This window comes from Convolutriloba macropyga, chromosome 6 (assembly GCF_964194025.1).
Source record: "Convolutriloba macropyga chromosome 6, txConMacr16.3, whole genome shotgun sequence".
Lineage (NCBI taxonomy): Eukaryota > Metazoa > Xenacoelomorpha > Acoela > Convolutidae > Convolutriloba > Convolutriloba macropyga.
The window spans coordinates 38,749,559-38,766,332 of NC_134473.1; the positions used below are offsets into that span (position 1 = coordinate 38,749,559).

The following is a 16,774-nucleotide window of genomic DNA, read 5'->3' on the forward strand; positions in this document are numbered from 1 at the left end:
GTTGGGTCTTAAGCGGTCCGTTACCATCAAGTTCTTGTTTAACTTCAACGTGCTTTAAAGTGAATATCGAACATGACAATGAGTTAGCAAGGCAAGTAAAGCCATGGTAAGACATTGAATCATTCGGGGCAAACAAGCAGGTCAACTCCAGATCTGCAGCAGAAGAAAGGGCTCACGAGATCCTTGAGAGTACCACCATACACAATGGCCTGAGATACGATGTCGGAAAGCTGTGGGCAGCAGACAACATCCAGCTCCCAAATAATTACTTCTCCTCCCTTGTGCAACTAAAATCGCTCGAAAAACGTTTGGCCAAGGATGAAGACCTCAGAGAGAAGTATACTAGTACCATCAAAGAAGACCTAAATAAGGGGTATGTAATTGAGGTTCCGGACGCTCACAAGGTTGAGAGCCGGTCCGATAAAGAGTGGTACCTACCCCACCATCCGGTTTTAAACCCGAACAAACCGGGTAAGGTGCGTAGGGTGCTCAATGGAGCAGCAAAATTTCATGGCGCCTCACTGAATAAATCTCTGCTCACTGGCCCTGATCTGCTCCAAAACCTTATTTACGTACTTCTTCGCTTCCGACAGCATCCATATGCCGTCTCTGCCGACATCGAGGGAATGTTTCTACAGGTTGGCGTATTACCATCAGATCAACCATCACTTCGCTTTCTGTGGCGGGAGGACCCCACAACTAACGTTGTAGTGTATCAATATACGCGCCACATATTTGGGGCTAAAGACTCGCCCACATGCGCCAACTATGCATTACAACGCACAGCAAGAGACAATGCCAAGTTTTACCCCGAAGCTGCAAAAGCCGTCCTTGAAAACTTCTACATGGACGATTACCTTGACTCAGTGGAGTCTCCCGAGAAAGCCATCAATAGATCGAAGGAATTGGTACATCTTCTCCATCTCGGTGGGTTCAAGCTTACAAAGTTCGTAAGCAATGTACCAAATCTGGCTGACCGAATTGATGGTTCCCCTCAAACTACTGAGCCCAAGGTTATTGTTTCATGTCAGGAGGATTCATCGCATGTGCTAGGGTTAAAGTGGGATCACACTAATGACACTTTAGTTGTGAGTCGGGGTACAAGCTGCCCTATCACCAAGTCCCTCACGCAACGCTTGGCCCTAAGTCTTGTCTCGAAAGTCTTTGACCCCATTGGTCTTGTCGCACCGTTTACCGTCGGTGCGCGACTGCTCTTAAAAGACATCTGGCGTGTCACAGGACAACAATGGGATGACGAGCTCCCACAGGATATCGTTCAAAGATTTTTGGTTTGGAAGGCGGACTTACCAAAGCTTGAAAACATCAAAATTCCTCGAAGTTACTTTAGCGGACCCTTTGATAATATAGAGTTGCATATGTTCGGTGACAGTTCTCAGGATATTTTTAGTGCCGTTGCATTTCTTCGAGCCCGAGTAACAACTCCTACGGGCAAGATAAAAACAGAGCTTGCGTTTGTTTTAGGGAAAGCACGCGTGGCGCCAATGAAAGTAATGACTGTCCCAAAACTCGAATTACAAGCAGCTCTACTTGCCGCTCGACTGAAAAGGGAAATTACACAAGCACTTACCGTAACTGTTAACCAAGTATTCATGTGGACAGATAGCACGACCGTTCTCCAATGGATTAACTCTAATGAAAAGCAACCAATCTTTGTTGCAAACCGCGTTTGTGAAATTTTGGAGTATACCAGCGTTGGCCAATGGAACCACGTCGCAACTAAGGATAATCCAGCTGACGCTGGCACGCGTGGAATGTCCGCTGAGGTTTTGCAACTAAGCAGTTGGGTCAATGGTCCACATTTCTTAACTAACCCAAGTTTCCCATTCGTACCGAACAAAGACGTCCTTAATAACATCAAACTTGGCGTCAACCAAGCAGTCATAATAGAAGACACTGTTTCTCTCGCTACATCTGTCAAAAAACAGACAACTCCCGTTCCTTCACTGTTTCCGTTTGATAAGTTTAGTTCTTATCAAAAGTACTTGCGCATTGCCGCATACGTTCTCCGGCTTTTGCCGAAACATGCCGGCTACCGTAAACCCGATGGTAGCATTACTGACTCTACTGAGCTTGACGAAGCCGAGCGTCATCTACAGTACTTGGTACGAGAAGAGTCTTTTGAAGCCGAAAGAAAAGATCTTCTTGACAATAAATTCGTTAAACGGAGTAGCCGAATTGCTCCACATTCACCGTTTATTAGTCCAAATGGGCTAATCCGTTCCTCGGGCCGCATCAAGCGGTTAATTGAAGTTGGGTTTAATGTAAAGTACCCAATCATCCTAGATGCACGTCATCCGTTTGTAAAACTGTTCCTTGAACACACGCACATAAAGCATTATCATCAGGGCGTTGAATACCTAAGATCAATTGTGCAGGAACACTACACAGCACTGAAACTAAGATCATCCTTGCGTTCCATCAAAGCAGACTGCCTGAGATGCCGAGAATTCCAAGCTGTAACCATGCAACCAATCATGTCTGACTTACCTAAGGAGAGACTTGCTTACCAGTCTCCTCCCTTCACGAACACTGGCGTTGACTACTTTGGGCCATTCTATGTTATTGTCCGCCGTACTACTGAGAAAAGGTGGGGCTTCCTCTTCACCTGTCTCACTACTCGCGCTGTCCATGTCGAGATAGTTACATCCATGGACACCAGTTCTTGTGTTATGGGAGTTGAGCGGTTTGTGTCACGTAGGGGTACACCTGCCATGATTTGGTCAGACAATGGCACTAACTTTATTGGAGCGGAGAAAGAACTCCGAGAAAGTATTGAAAAGTGGAACGTTGTCAACATTGCAGCTGAGCTCGCTCACAAAGGTATAAAGTGGAGGTTTAATCCACCCAGCGCACCACATCAAGGGGTATCTGGGAGAGGTTGGTACGCAGCTTCAAACGCGTGTTGTATACTATTCTTGGCACGCGTCGCCTCACGGATGAGGTACTGCATACTACCTTTTGTCTCGTGGAGAATGCTCTCAATTCGCGTCCTTTAACACCCGTAAGCGCCGATCCGTGCGATTTGAACTCTTTAACGCCCAACCACTTTCTTTTAGGAGAACACTCTGCCGGTATTCCGTCTGTTGTCGGCAACAATGAGCTCGACCATCGTAAACGCTACGCCCGTGCGCAGTCGTACGCTAATGCGATCTGATCCCGTTGGATCAGAGAGTACGTACCGACGCTGAACCGACGCTCTAAGTGGCAGACGCCTGCCGAGCAACACCTTAAGACCGGAGACTTGGTTTGGATAGTTGAAGAAACCAACCCTAGGGGTTACTACCCAACCGCTCGGATTGTGGAACTCCGCTACGGCTCCGATAGCGTCGCGCGCTCCGCCGTTTTACGTACGTCGACCGGTTCACTCGTCCGCCCGCTTGTAAAACTTTTACCAGTTTTCCCAACATCTTCTCCGGGCCGGAGGATGTTACGAAGTAAATGAACGAATAATATTAACCAATCAGAATTGAGTATTTATTTTCGAATTTAAATGCGTACAGAAATCGTTCTAAATTAATAAAACGTTCTAATATACGTAGAAAGTTCCGAAAAAGTTCATTTAACCTAATTTTAAGTAAATATAACCACTATATGTATCGATTAAGCTGGTTTTCGGCTTTATATTTTTAGGTTTTCTAGACACTTGCCGATTGAATACAAACTGATTTTGACGTCAATGACATCAGACAAAAAACCAGTAAAAGAGCATCGAAAAAACCTTGCCGTCTAAGTTTTCACTTGTTGCATTGATCGTCAATGCTTACGTTGTATGTTTGTACGTCTTGATATTATAATGCTTATACGTTGCTTCGTTCTAATAACACGTTGTTGCTTATATACCGAAATGAATTGACTTCCGAAAGAGTGGTTTTACACCTTTTACAGTAGCTAAGGTCTAAAGTAAACCTCAAGATGGGGTTATTTCTGTTTTTAAGGGGTTTATCCTTAATTAGTTATAGGTTAAACAAATCTGAGCGCTTCGACATACAGCATTCCAGTCTACAGTTATAGAGTTGTCCTCTGAATCGGATGATTGGTAAATTCCTCCTGGCAGTGGACCTGTATAGCACACTTCAGATTGACAGTGAAGCAATGCTGTTTGAACAATGCTTAACTATTTTCATCTATGTTTAACTATGCTTAACTAAAGCATAACGGAAAAATGACTTGAAATAACCGTTTGCTGTCCCAAAGTAGAACAAAACAATTTCAGAATTACTCATTAAACGGAGTCAAATAAAATTTATGACTTTTTTATGACCATCTATGAAAACGAAGAATGGTTTTGGGTATTCGGACGTGAAGGTCATTTGTTTCCTTCCCCTCTTCTATTTGATTAAAATGTTGGATCTATTTCCTTTCAATGAATAAAGACAATTTAGAATTATTCATAAACCTTTATCGTCATGTTAGCGATTTGCAATCCAGCTACGATTTGTAATGATGTCTATAAAAAAAACGTATCACCGCAAAATAAATGGTAACATGTTGTCAGAAAGACAAAAAAACGTCAAAACATCATCTGAGAAGAAAATGTATAATATGTATAAAAAATTTACTTTCTTTCATTAAATGTCGGTGAAACCACCATAGCATTTCATCCACTGTTTATTTAGTATCTCAGCACTTAATTAGGAGATCAAAAACACCCTAGAGGTCTGATATATTAGATTTGGAATTGAATTTTCAAACTTGCTCCCAACAAACATACACACTCACGCGCACACGCACACACACACACACACACATGCACACACGCACACTCACCCACCTAATGTGGCTAACGCTGGATTTTTCGATTATCTACAATCGATTTTGTCACCTGTTTTCATTACCCGGGCTTTAAGATTACAGTTGCACACGTGTATGGAAACTAGTCACACTAAGCAAACTTAGTTCAAATTGTCTTCAAAATTGGATATATGAGTATTCATGTTTCACGGTGGGTCTTTTTGTGGAGAGCGTGAAAACTATGGGCAACACTTCGTAGCTAATTTCTAAGTCACGAGACACTAGTTTCCATGCGTCAACTTTTTCCTTTGTTGAATATATAATATCTGATATTATCAACAGAACTGAACTGAACAAAAGTCTAAATGGTGGTTAATTTCAGAAAAATCCCTCTCGAGACCAATTGGGGATTGAGAAGACAATTTGCAGTTTTTCATTTGCTCTTAACTTTGTTCATTGGAATAATTAATTCCCTGAGTTTGGTCTCAATTGTTTACTAAAAAAAGGAAACAAAATTTGAGACAATTACGCTCAAATTCTTAGAATTGGGTTACATTTACCTAGCTCCACTTTACAAAATATTAGCCACTTATGATAAGTGTAGGCCATATAGTTTATAAGTAACTAATTTCCACGTTTTGCCTAACTATATTCCATCGTGGAAAATGATGTATGAAAAGTTTAAAAAAATGTGACAAAACATTGTCACCAGTTTCCACAAAACAAAAAAATTATTGAAAATTGCCATTTCAGACAATGGCTACGTCAGGAAATTATTTGTAGTTAAATGATAGCGACTGAGATCTTTTTCAACTTAATTGTCAAAATTAGGGTATAGCATCTGGCTTAAGATATATTGAACTATCGAAGACTCCAATGGTCAGCTGCCCATTTAAGCTTACACTCGAATTTTCATTATTCCCGCCACTTCAATGTACCGTTTTGTTGAAAGCTTACGGCAAAACTTCATTTTAAAACCTATTACTGAACACAAGGTTAAATCAACCTCATTAAGATGAAAACGCTTCAGCTAAAAATTGCCAGAAAATTTTAGAATTGCGGTAAATAGTTGTAAGAATTGCCACTTTTCGCACTGAATGCAGTAAGAACGTTGAGATATAATCTTAATAATACAACAAATCAAAACCGAAAAACCACAGCATATATTTTGGTGGTGAAAAATTGTACGATTATCAGCGGGGAACGTTTTTCATGACTCTATGTCGGTACCGGTGATTATTAAATTTTCCACCAATAAAAATTGCAAATTTTACGCAAAGTGGAGGCTTTTTCACATTTGAATGGTGTGAATTTTTTTTCATCCCTTTTGCCGCAAATCTTGCCTTAATATTCTGCGAAACCACATTTTTGCTTCGTGTTGTGAAAGGTTTGCCGTTTTTTGAATAGAACTAGTATGTGAGCAACCAAAGAAAAAATTAGTGCATAGTGCTCTCTAGTTCCAATATAGGAAAGCAAATATGAAAATTAGACAAAAAAACGGTTTTCGCAAAAATTTGAGAATAGAATAGAATTTATTGCCAAGCTTTTTTTCCTTCTTGTATTCACCTGGCGCTGACGCCAGGTGACCACAAAAGTGTCTAATGTGGACAATTAACTTGGAAAATGCCAGAAAAATCTTCCTCTCACAGTGAAAATTTCAGGCACAGTCATTGGAATGTAACCGTAAGTAAATAAAACACCATTGAATTAGTTCTCACTGTTGTATTTTTTATTGTAACGGGAACAAAATAAAAAATGGCAAAATCCAACAGCAAAAACTAATTCAATGCAATTTTGTTGAGCTAAGGTAAATTTGAAAATAAAGTCGAGAAAAGGCATGAAGTAGCTTTTGTGTTTTCTTTTTTAATGATTGTTTTTTTACTTAATCTAATTCAAAAAACAATTAAATGCTTCATAGATATAAAATCCTGAAGTTCTCGAAAATGTTACAAGAGTTAATAAGGCGAGGTCTTCATATTCCTGAGCTTAATTTTTATAAAAAATTTTATCAGTCTGCTATCAATTTCAGTGCTGGTTAAGTGGATTTGCAATTCCATCATCATTTGCAATTCCATTCCCTCGAAATTGTTTTATAGATCTCAATTTGTCAACCAACTTTTTTTCGTACCATATCTACGATGCAAAATTGACGTATCACATCATGTGACAATTTTTTTTAAGTTTTTCTACACGTAAAACGTATAACGTAAAATATTAAAGGTTTATCTCTATTGTGTTTAATACAGTTTGCCCGTGTAATTGAATTAATCTAAGGTATAGATCGCGTTAAAGATGTTTAGACGAGCAGTGTTTACCCGTTCGTATTTCGGGTACGTCCACATACGCACTAGACACATCAGTTCCTGCTGATCCATCACAGTCCAAATCTTGTCTTATCTGGAAGTTGTAAACTGCTGAGTGGTCCAGACCCGTCACGGTTAGAGACGTTGCCACACCTGAAAAATCAACCACACAAAATAACTAACATAGCTGGCAGATTGCCAGAAAATAGCCGCAATAGATTCGTAGATCGGCAGTCTAAAAAACAGTAAAAAAGACAGACCAAAAAAATTCGTCTTTTCATTGAAGGCTGATCTGTTAGATTTTGATTAAAAATCTGTATAAGTTATTGCTGTCTCTATTAGCTGATCTCAAATAACCTTCATTTAGAGTGACACACACCCATTTGACCTTATCTGTTTGAATTAAAGTAAATAAAAGTCAATTTCAAATTGAGGAAGTCATTTTTGAGAGTGAGGTAAGTCAAGTGTGACCAAAAATTTAATCACGCGCATGAACAAAAAAACTCGCTCCACTAAGAGCGAAAAATGACGTCACACATGCAATTCAGTTGAAATTGCATGAACGAAGGAACAAAAAGTGCCTGTGAGGTCATATGGTCGTAACAAAAATCATGACGACGAAATAAAAAAACATAGCAGGACAAGTCCTGACGTACAATTCAAAGACCAAACACGGACTACGAATGGATTGTGAAAACAATTTAGAAAAAATCCAATCCAAAAAATGGAAAAAAACTATAAAAATCAAAGTGAAATTGCCACATGTGAACAAAAAAACCGCTAGCGAGAAAGCGAATTTTTATTCAAACACCGTTTTCTCACTCTACTTCAAATTTAGAGCGAAGTAGAGCAAAAATTTCACGCCGCAAAACCATTCGCTTTTTCGCTCCACTTCCTGTTTCGGCGTGACCAAAATCACTACTACAGTTTGACTTCAAAAAACATAAAAATGTGTGAACAGATCTTAAAAAAAAGACAGCGCCCCAATACAATTCAAATTCTTTGAATTGTAAAAAAACCAAGAGAAGGCCAATAGTAGCCCCAGCTATCGCTGTGCGGCTATTAAAAAGAATAACTGTTTCCCCCTCACACCCTCACCCCTGGAAGGTTGTAATATGAGCAACTATAATTGACAACTTCTACAACGTTATAATGGTGTATATATAAAAACTTATATAAATCTTCATTGGTGCTTGTCAGTTTGTTCATACGACATTAGAAAAAATACGAACACTGTGATCACGGTTTGTAAATGAAATAGTTCCACCGAGCAATCGTTTGAGGCGCTTTCCTCGTCATGACACAGTCGAGTTACACATGTGTGCAGAGTATATAGACTCGTTTGAGGTATGGTCTGGTAGCGCCAACAATATGGTGAGTGAAATCCATATTTTTGTTTTTGAGAAGTTAGAGGCTAACGTAAAACGAACTTACCTCCACTAGTCGTAGGGGTGAAGGGCAAACTTGAATTTTCGATTAGAGTGAATCCGCTTGGAATATCGGAGTTGGCACTATTTACAGTGAAGTAGATGATAGCCGCAGAGGAGTTCAAGGCCACAGAATCCACAGAAGACGGCGGATCAGGAGCTAAATACACATTTAAAGCCCGATGTATGTGGGTGTGGTGTGTGTTTGAGTGCGTGTGTGAGATTAGTTCATCTGGTCCTGCCTCGCAGGCCATGGCTATGTCTCGGCGGATCGTGAGACGATATGAAATCATCACAACCGAACTTCTGATTAAACTATCTGCTTTAATATGATAAAACATATGCCATTGGCAATGTAATATTGCATTGTAATAGGCATTGCAATGCCGATTGTTTAATTGTATCCAAATTTTTGAACGAAGAGATCAAAGGGAATAAATAGGGTTATGTGGCATTGGTTATTTAAGCACATTCTGTAAATGGGCATTGGGTAACTGTCAAACATTGGGTAATTGTTCTAAAAGGCTAACAGTGTGTCGCCATTTTGGAAATTACCCCTCATGTGAGTTGATCGAAAATTTCGATTGAGATTTTCACTCTGCATAGTCTGTTCTATAAAACATGTTTGTTCAGAGAGAGGTCATAAAGTATTAAGTTATGCTCAGACAGAAAGCATACTTTTTTGTCATGCTCAGAAAAAGTCTGTTACTACACTGAGCAGTCTGAATTGCTGATATAGACTGCATTTAACATGGTTCAGCACTGCTTATTATTGATTTTTGGTGAATCAGTATTGAAATACACTGAGGGCAAGCTCCGGTATGTAACTTGTATAAATGGTAAACGCCCGATAAATACAAACAAATAATGGAACAGGGGCGAAACACTGTTTGATTATTTGAGTGCTCTTCTACGCCACTATTTTAACTCTACTCTGCGAGAAGTGACTATTAAAGAGTGGCATAAACTCGTCTAATCAACAAAAATCCGTGGCGCAATTTATGCAACTGTTGTATTCGCTGCGAGTGTTGGTTGAAAATTTAACATAAGGTTGTTATCGCCCTTTCGAACGCAGCCGTATGTTGATATCCATTTCCTCATTGTTCAGTATCCTAAACGTTTGCAAAAGAAAAATCACAAATGCAGAGAAAATCTCAAAAAAATACAAACATTAAACATTAAAAATAAACATTAAAAACATTTTTAAAAACCTTACTCCGCCAGGCCACGGATTAAGCATAATTGAGTTGATTTTTTACAGTGTGTAATTTGTGTGCGTGTGTGGATTGTGCTCGAAGAGAGCTGAACTTTAGTATGAGTTTTTCTGAGTTAGGCACGGAAATTAATCGAGGAATGCGTTAAAAATTGGATTGTTTTGAAAGTTGAGTGAGAATTATGTAAGAGATGCGTTGTAGGTGACAATTTTTTCAAGTGTGTAATTGTTTAATTAAGGATTGTGTTAAAACAATGTTATTTTTGTACTGAGTTAACTATATGCTGTATTTAAGGGCTATGCTGAAAGCGCCGATTTTACTTTTTCAAAATTGTGCATTTTATGTAGGAAAGTCTGAATGCGTTGACAAAATTTGAAATATTTTTTTCAGTGCATGTAGAACCTAGAACTATCAATTCAACAATTTTAGCGCATTTCTTCACAATTACCTCGCATTCAGCGCATTTAATACAAAATTATCCGGCTATTTCAGATGACGCCATGACCAGGGTTGCTTTTTATGCACCTGGCTTACGAGACTACATGTATTTTTACCTTTTCTTTTAGAATAAAACACAGTTCAGGTAGTTTTCTGTAAGATATGTAATTTCTCATTTTTAGGGGACAATTCATGGGCCTTCAAATTAAGTGTATTGAATGAACAACTGGATGGTAAATAACAAACCAGTGCACATGGTCGCGCTATCTCTCGATGTTCCAGTACTGTCAAATAGCTCGTATGTGAATGATTTTCCAGGAGGCAGCCCTGATCCAGCGGTGTTCCCAAGCACGTCATTGTCACTGTACGTACTGTCTGTTACTGATGTAAATGCGATGATACCATTCCTACGTAGAGTTCCAGGGGCAGGTGACAAACTGGTCACATTGATAACGATCGTGTCAGTTGTGGTCGCTGCAGTGTCGAATATCACTGAAAAGAATTACGTTCGGTATCTCTTCATTCTAACACATCAACATCAAAAACGCTATACAAAAATCTACTTTTTTAACTGTAAACTTTTACCAGACGTTTCTATCTACCAGTAAATTTTCACTATTTAACTACGCTCCTGCAAATTAGCAACAGTAAGATTGAATTGAAAATAATTTTTTTTGTTGGTAACAAAAAAACTGGTGGAGTCAGTTCTTTCCACACCATCATTGTTTGCAAGCATTTCGTCAGGAAAGTGGTCAGCACTTTCTCCCAGAGGAATTATTGATACAGAAGGGGTTTCAGTATGCAATTTTCTATGAAAGGAATTGTTAGCTCGAAATTGAAGTAGTGCCCGTTTTACGATTCTTAGATACATTTAAGGAGGATTAAAAATTTCTTGAGTTGTCCAAATTTAAAACTCTCAAGTTCACGTCGATAAATTATAAAAAAACTCAAAGTTAAAAAAAGTTTGTATACTAGTTGTACCGTGGTACGGATGAGCTGAATTCTTGGGGAAATTTTTTACATGAATTAATTTTAAGGCCGCAAAGTTTTGAAATTTCGGGGAAACTCGAAATTTCTCGATTAAAATAACAATAACAAATTCGTTTTTAAGTGAATACAAATTCCGTAAGCATGAATACTTTCTTAAACAGATAGAAAGAAACCTCAGCTTGTGAGGTCAAATGGACATATTTTCCTTACAATGACGCCTGTCAGCGCAATCATATTAACTTAATGGAAAAGGCTGGCAATTGATAATTTGTATACTTACGGGATCCGGAGGGTGCCACAGGCTCGACTCTAAACAAAAACAATCAAAGATTTCAAATTCAAATTAGACAAATAAAACGGACAAATAACAGACGAATTGCTGAATTGCTCTTTAACGACAAGCTGGGTCTATTTGTTCCAACCTCATTTTTCGGGGTGGAACTTTATGCCGGGTGAAACTTTTTGTTAAGACACCTCTGGCCACTTCATCGTTTGCGTAGAGCAGTGATTATGGTATCATTTGGTAATTCTTACAAAACTGCATCGATCTGATCAAGTAGAATTTTGAAATATTTCTTATTTTACAAGAAAACGATGTCTAATAGTTTCGACTTTTCCTTTCTTCGCGCAGAAAAGATAATTGATAGCAAATTAATAATTACGATTGCGTGTATGAGTGTTTGTGTGTGTGTGTGTGTGCCTGTGTGTGTGCGTGCATGCATGCGTGCGTGCATGCGTGCATGCGCATATATGTTGGTGTCGTTTGTCTGCCTGTGGGCGTGTTTAATATCGCATTGTAATAGGAATTGCAATACCGATTGCATGGTTAACGCCCGATAATACGAACAAATAATAGAACAGTAGCGAAACACTGTTTGCCTATTTAAGTATTTTTCTACGCCACTCCTGTATCTCTATTCTGTGAGAAGTGACTATTAAAGAGTGGCATAGACTCAAATCAACAAGTAATTTATCATGCAACTGTTATATTCGCTACGAGTGTGGGTTGAAAACTTAACAAAAGGTTGTTATCGTCCTGTCGAACGCATCCGCATTTTGATAATCATTTCCACATTGTTCAGTATCCCAAATGTTTGCAAACAAAAAATCACAAATGAAGAGAAAATCTCCAAAAAAATTACCAAAAAACATTAAGACTTGAAACGCTTCAGCTGATTTCATAACATACTCTCTAAGTTTTCGACAAAGTTCTATTGTTTACTTTCTTGAGTCGAGATTTATTCCCAAAAATACGTTACAAATGCGCTCCCGTGGTGAATTAAATTTTCAACGCATTTTAAATAAATACATCAATCATCAAGATAACCTAGGCAAATAATTATTTTGTTGAATTTAGCAGCTGTGTGCGCATATCTGATGTTTTCTGCGCGTTTGAACACAATCCATGCAAAACGTTCTTCCCGTGTCTTTGTTGACAATTTCCACACCGGCAGGTATTATATTCCATAGTTTTCGATCTTTTTTTCACAATTGCCGGCTCGTCAGAACTGTATGTGTCTGACATGGCTGGCCCACTTTTCTTATACAATTTCCTCACCTCAAGAGCTTATCTTGCATAGATTCCACACTTTTCGTACAAAATTTGCACACATTTATTGCTAATCTTACATAGTTTTCCCACTTTCCTTTTACGATTTCCATAACTTCAAACCCTTTCTTACATAATTATTACTACCCTAGCTCAGTCGAACCGTTCTTCAGAGCAATAATCATCTTTTCCTTTTCTCCACCTGGCCACGGATTAAGCCTAATTGAGTTGATTTTTACAGGGTGTAAGGTGTGTGTGTGTGTGTTGGTTGTATGTGTGTGTGTGCGTCTGTGTGATAGAGTTTGTGGGTGTGTGTGTGTGTTTGTGTGTGTCTGTGACATTGTGAGTGTTAGTGTGTGTGTGAGTGTGGTTGCGTGCGTGTTTTTTTGTATGAGTATATTTGTATGTGATTTCATGTGTGCTTGTGTGAGTACGTGTGTAGGTGTGTTTGGTGTCTATTTGGGTGTTGGTGTATGTGTGTGGTGTTTGTATGTGTTTAAGTGTGTGTACGTGCGCGCGCGTGTGTCTTTGTGAGATTGTGCGTGTGTGTGTGCGTGTTTGCGTGTGTCTAGGTGTGGGTGTGTCTGTGTGTGTGAGTGCGTGTGTGTATGTGGGTGTTTGAACGAGTGTGTGTGAGAGCATGAGTGCCTGTGAGAGTGTTCACGTGTGTCAGTGAGCGTTACTTAGATAAAATTTGTTTAAATGCTACAATATATTGATGAGTGTTTGTCCTATAAACTTCCTCTTATTCTTCAAAAAACTCAAAGTATTTAAATTAACGTCTGATGATATTTTTCAACATAAGTTCAGAGACTTTCGATCAATGATGTCACTGAAACGTCATGATAAACTGAGGCTGTCGAACAAAAGAATTAATGAGGACAAAAAGAATTGACTTTTTATTCAAAACTACGGACGTGAATTAGGAAAAATTTTGTTGAAATAAGATACTTTGTTTACAAGAGTTTGTTTTTTGACAAGCAGTTTCTAGAAGTCACCTATTAACAATTCAAGGTCTAGCATTTATGTTTGGTTAATTTTTTTTTGATTTTGTCAATAAGACCAATATCTTAAAAGAATAACATTTGTGAAACTTTCTGAATTTTATGATCTTTCTTTTTCATTTGCTATTTGTATTTAGCTTTCAGTATTCTCAAACAAAAATTCATTGCAGCTTGTTGTTCCAACAACTTGTTTTGCAAGAAATGTAGTTTTCAAGTGATAATTTTCTAATTGTCTTTTCGTTATTTCTCATATGGGTACTGAAGACAATTTTGTGAGTCTGCTCTTGAACAAATCGTTTGCAGTCAAACTCTTGAGAAATATTCAGTTCAATTTTTTCCAATTTTTGATTTTTTTGCACTAATCAATTTTAGGGTCTGAAGGAATGCTATTTAAGTTTATATTATTTCTCTAAGAATCAATTTTGATCTCTTTAAAAAAAATTGCTCCAAATTAGGCCTCCAAAACTCTCCAAAGCAATTTTTTGGACATGGTTTCCTTATTTTTTGTTCTTTTTCTTTGATTAGCATCATATTTGCTTAATATCCTCTAATGCCATCTGATGATCGATATTTTCAAAAAGGAATAGTTGTTCTTGCTGTCAGATTTCAGGTTTAAAATTCTTTCAAATGACCTTGAGGAGTTGTCCTGCTTTCCATTTCTCAATTAGTCTGTTAAGTTATTTTCAACCGCCCTTATGTCTACTGAAATAGCTAGTACTAACGGTTTCTATTTTTTTAATTGCATTTACACATTGTTCATTTTTTCGTGTATCGAAATGAATTCGCTCAAAAGGTCAACTTGAAAGGGTTCAAGCGATATTGCGATCTGGTGAATAGGCTTACTATTAGAGGAAATGGTAAAAAATTCAATCAACGCAAATTTGATCAAGTTATCGAAGTCATGCCAAAAATAAACTTTTATAAGAAAATTGATTTCAACATTTGTTTTGTTCGTCCTTAAGTTTTTCACGCTTTTTAACTAGTTGTAAGCGTAAGGTATTTTTGTTATTGTGGACTGATTCTGGCTTCTATAGTTTTCGGTCACGCGCGATTGTCCTAAGCCTCAAAATTTCTTTTGTTTGTATTCATTGCAGGCGTTTAAATTCACTGGTGAATACGTATTAAATGGAATTTGTTTGAGAGTTTTTAGGAGCAAGTAACTTTAATCAATTCAATTGCCATAAAAAAATTCAGTTACCATTAATTGCTATTTTTTATTGGTATTTCTGACAATAAATTCTTACGAAGCAATCGCAGCCGCTTTGCTCTTTGTCGACATTCATTGAAACAAACCTCTGGGTGTAAAGAGTTCTTGTGTTAACTACAGCATATAGCGACTTGCTTTGTTTAGTTTTGCGGGGATGGGTAATCTATCATTGAGATGGGGCTTCAATTAGATCAATTGGAGCTTATTTCACAGAACTAGTAAGATTTAGACGGAAGAAAATGATAAAGGTTAAGTAGCCAAATGCCGCCAGTTGAGCGGCTCGAAATTATCAATAAGTCAACAAGTAAGCTATTCAGGTAACAAAAAATAAGCTTGCAAAAACAATTAGTATAAAAACTCTAACGTGAAATTAATCCACCAAAAATTTTGCACAAAACGAACACAAAACATATTTTGCGTAAAACGAACATAAATACGAAAAAATCTTGCTAGACTGAATCGATGTTAGAAAATGAATTTAGGTGAAAGTTTTAGGATCCTTGCTTTAAAGCAGGCCGTCACGTTAAGTCTTCGAGAACGTTAAGCGACAACGATTAGAAAATTTGGTCTATAAAAGAGCATACTAAAAAGCAACACCGAAAAAAACTAACATAAACACTACGGCAAAATTCAACTGCGTCTTCATTTTTTGTGCTACTTGCAATTTTTTCTTTTTTCGGTCTTGTTGCAAGTGTTCAGCAGATCAAACTATGGAATTTCTTCTTCATCTTCATTCAATCTTGATTCAAGGAAACACGTGATATAAGTTCAAGTAATTCCTTAAATATACTTTTAATTAGCTTCCATAAAACTTTCTATCAAGCACTTCGACTAAAATTGCATAAACTTTATTGAGTAAGCCATAAGACTGTTACAATGATCTCTAACTTTGAAAAAAGAAAAAACTGGAAAAACGAGACAAATAATAACAAAATTTCCATATTCTTGGCAATTTTCATTTGAAAAACAAATTAGGTGGAACAAAAAATCTTTGTTCAATTCTTGAAAAAATTCTAGGGGCGCTGAATTCATTTGAGTTAACAAAAATAATGCCTTTAAATAATTCGAAGTTTAAATAATTGCGAAGTAGCCTATAAATCCGCCAAACAATTGAAGAACTGAATTGGCGTAAAATACCTTTCATTGCCAAAAAACTCAAAAAGCTGCCAAAAAAATTCCAATATTATTTCTTTATTTTACAATAACCTTTTAGAAAAGTATAAAGTAAAAATTCGGCATTACGTCGCCAATCCTACATCTTGATCAAGCAAATTTGCTTGCTAATGTCAGCGTTGTCCGGTCCCCATATTTTAGGATTGGGTGTTATAGGCTTTCGCGGAAAACATTGACAGTGAGGTAAACCATTGCAAATTTACTCAAAATTGGGAATATCGTCACTGATATCCGAGATCGGTTGACGATTTCCTATCTATTTGCATTGAAATTGACCATATTTCTTCCACGCGAGAAGTGACAATATGTCGTCACTCATGTTCGCAAACGCTGACTCTGCTGAATTTGTAGGATTGGCGACGTAATGGTTCACTTTGCGCAATCTTTTTTTCACAATGATCGAAATCTACGTTGTATATTACGTTATAAAACTTCAACGCTACCATGGCTTGCCAAACCAAGGTAATCGTAATTTGCAGATCGTCGGAGTAAAAGAGGACGAACTGCAGCCATTGACGATACACGTATTATTAGTCAGAAATTTTCTTAGGTGCAATGAGACATAATAAACCTGTGAATGGTACCGTTTTGTGTTCTGCTCACAATCTCAGATAAATTCATAAGAACTATCAAAATTTACTCGCACTCCACAATTAATTATCAATAACAGTTAAGATGTGCCCAGTGTCTACTTGCAAAAAATGAACAAATCGAGCA

The 16,774-nt window shown here is 37.7% G+C and overlaps 1 protein-coding gene across 1 annotated transcript in view; it reads right to left on the reverse strand.

The window, feature by feature from the left end:
- Window positions 1–16,774, reverse strand: part of LOC142341666 (uncharacterized) — a 159,122-nt gene that overhangs the window by 141,895 nt on the left and 453 nt on the right. Inside the window, exons 2-6 of the mRNA XM_075392792.1 lie at window positions 11,405–11,433; window positions 10,381–10,626; window positions 8,490–8,642; window positions 7,068–7,208; window positions 4,010–4,080 (exon numbers count right to left, since the gene is read on the reverse strand). Of these exons, the coding sequence (XP_075248907.1) occupies window positions 4,010–4,080; window positions 7,068–7,208; window positions 8,490–8,642; window positions 10,381–10,626; window positions 11,405–11,433 (640 nt within the window). The remainder of the gene's footprint in view (window positions 1–4,009; window positions 4,081–7,067; window positions 7,209–8,489; window positions 8,643–10,380; window positions 10,627–11,404; window positions 11,434–16,774) is intronic.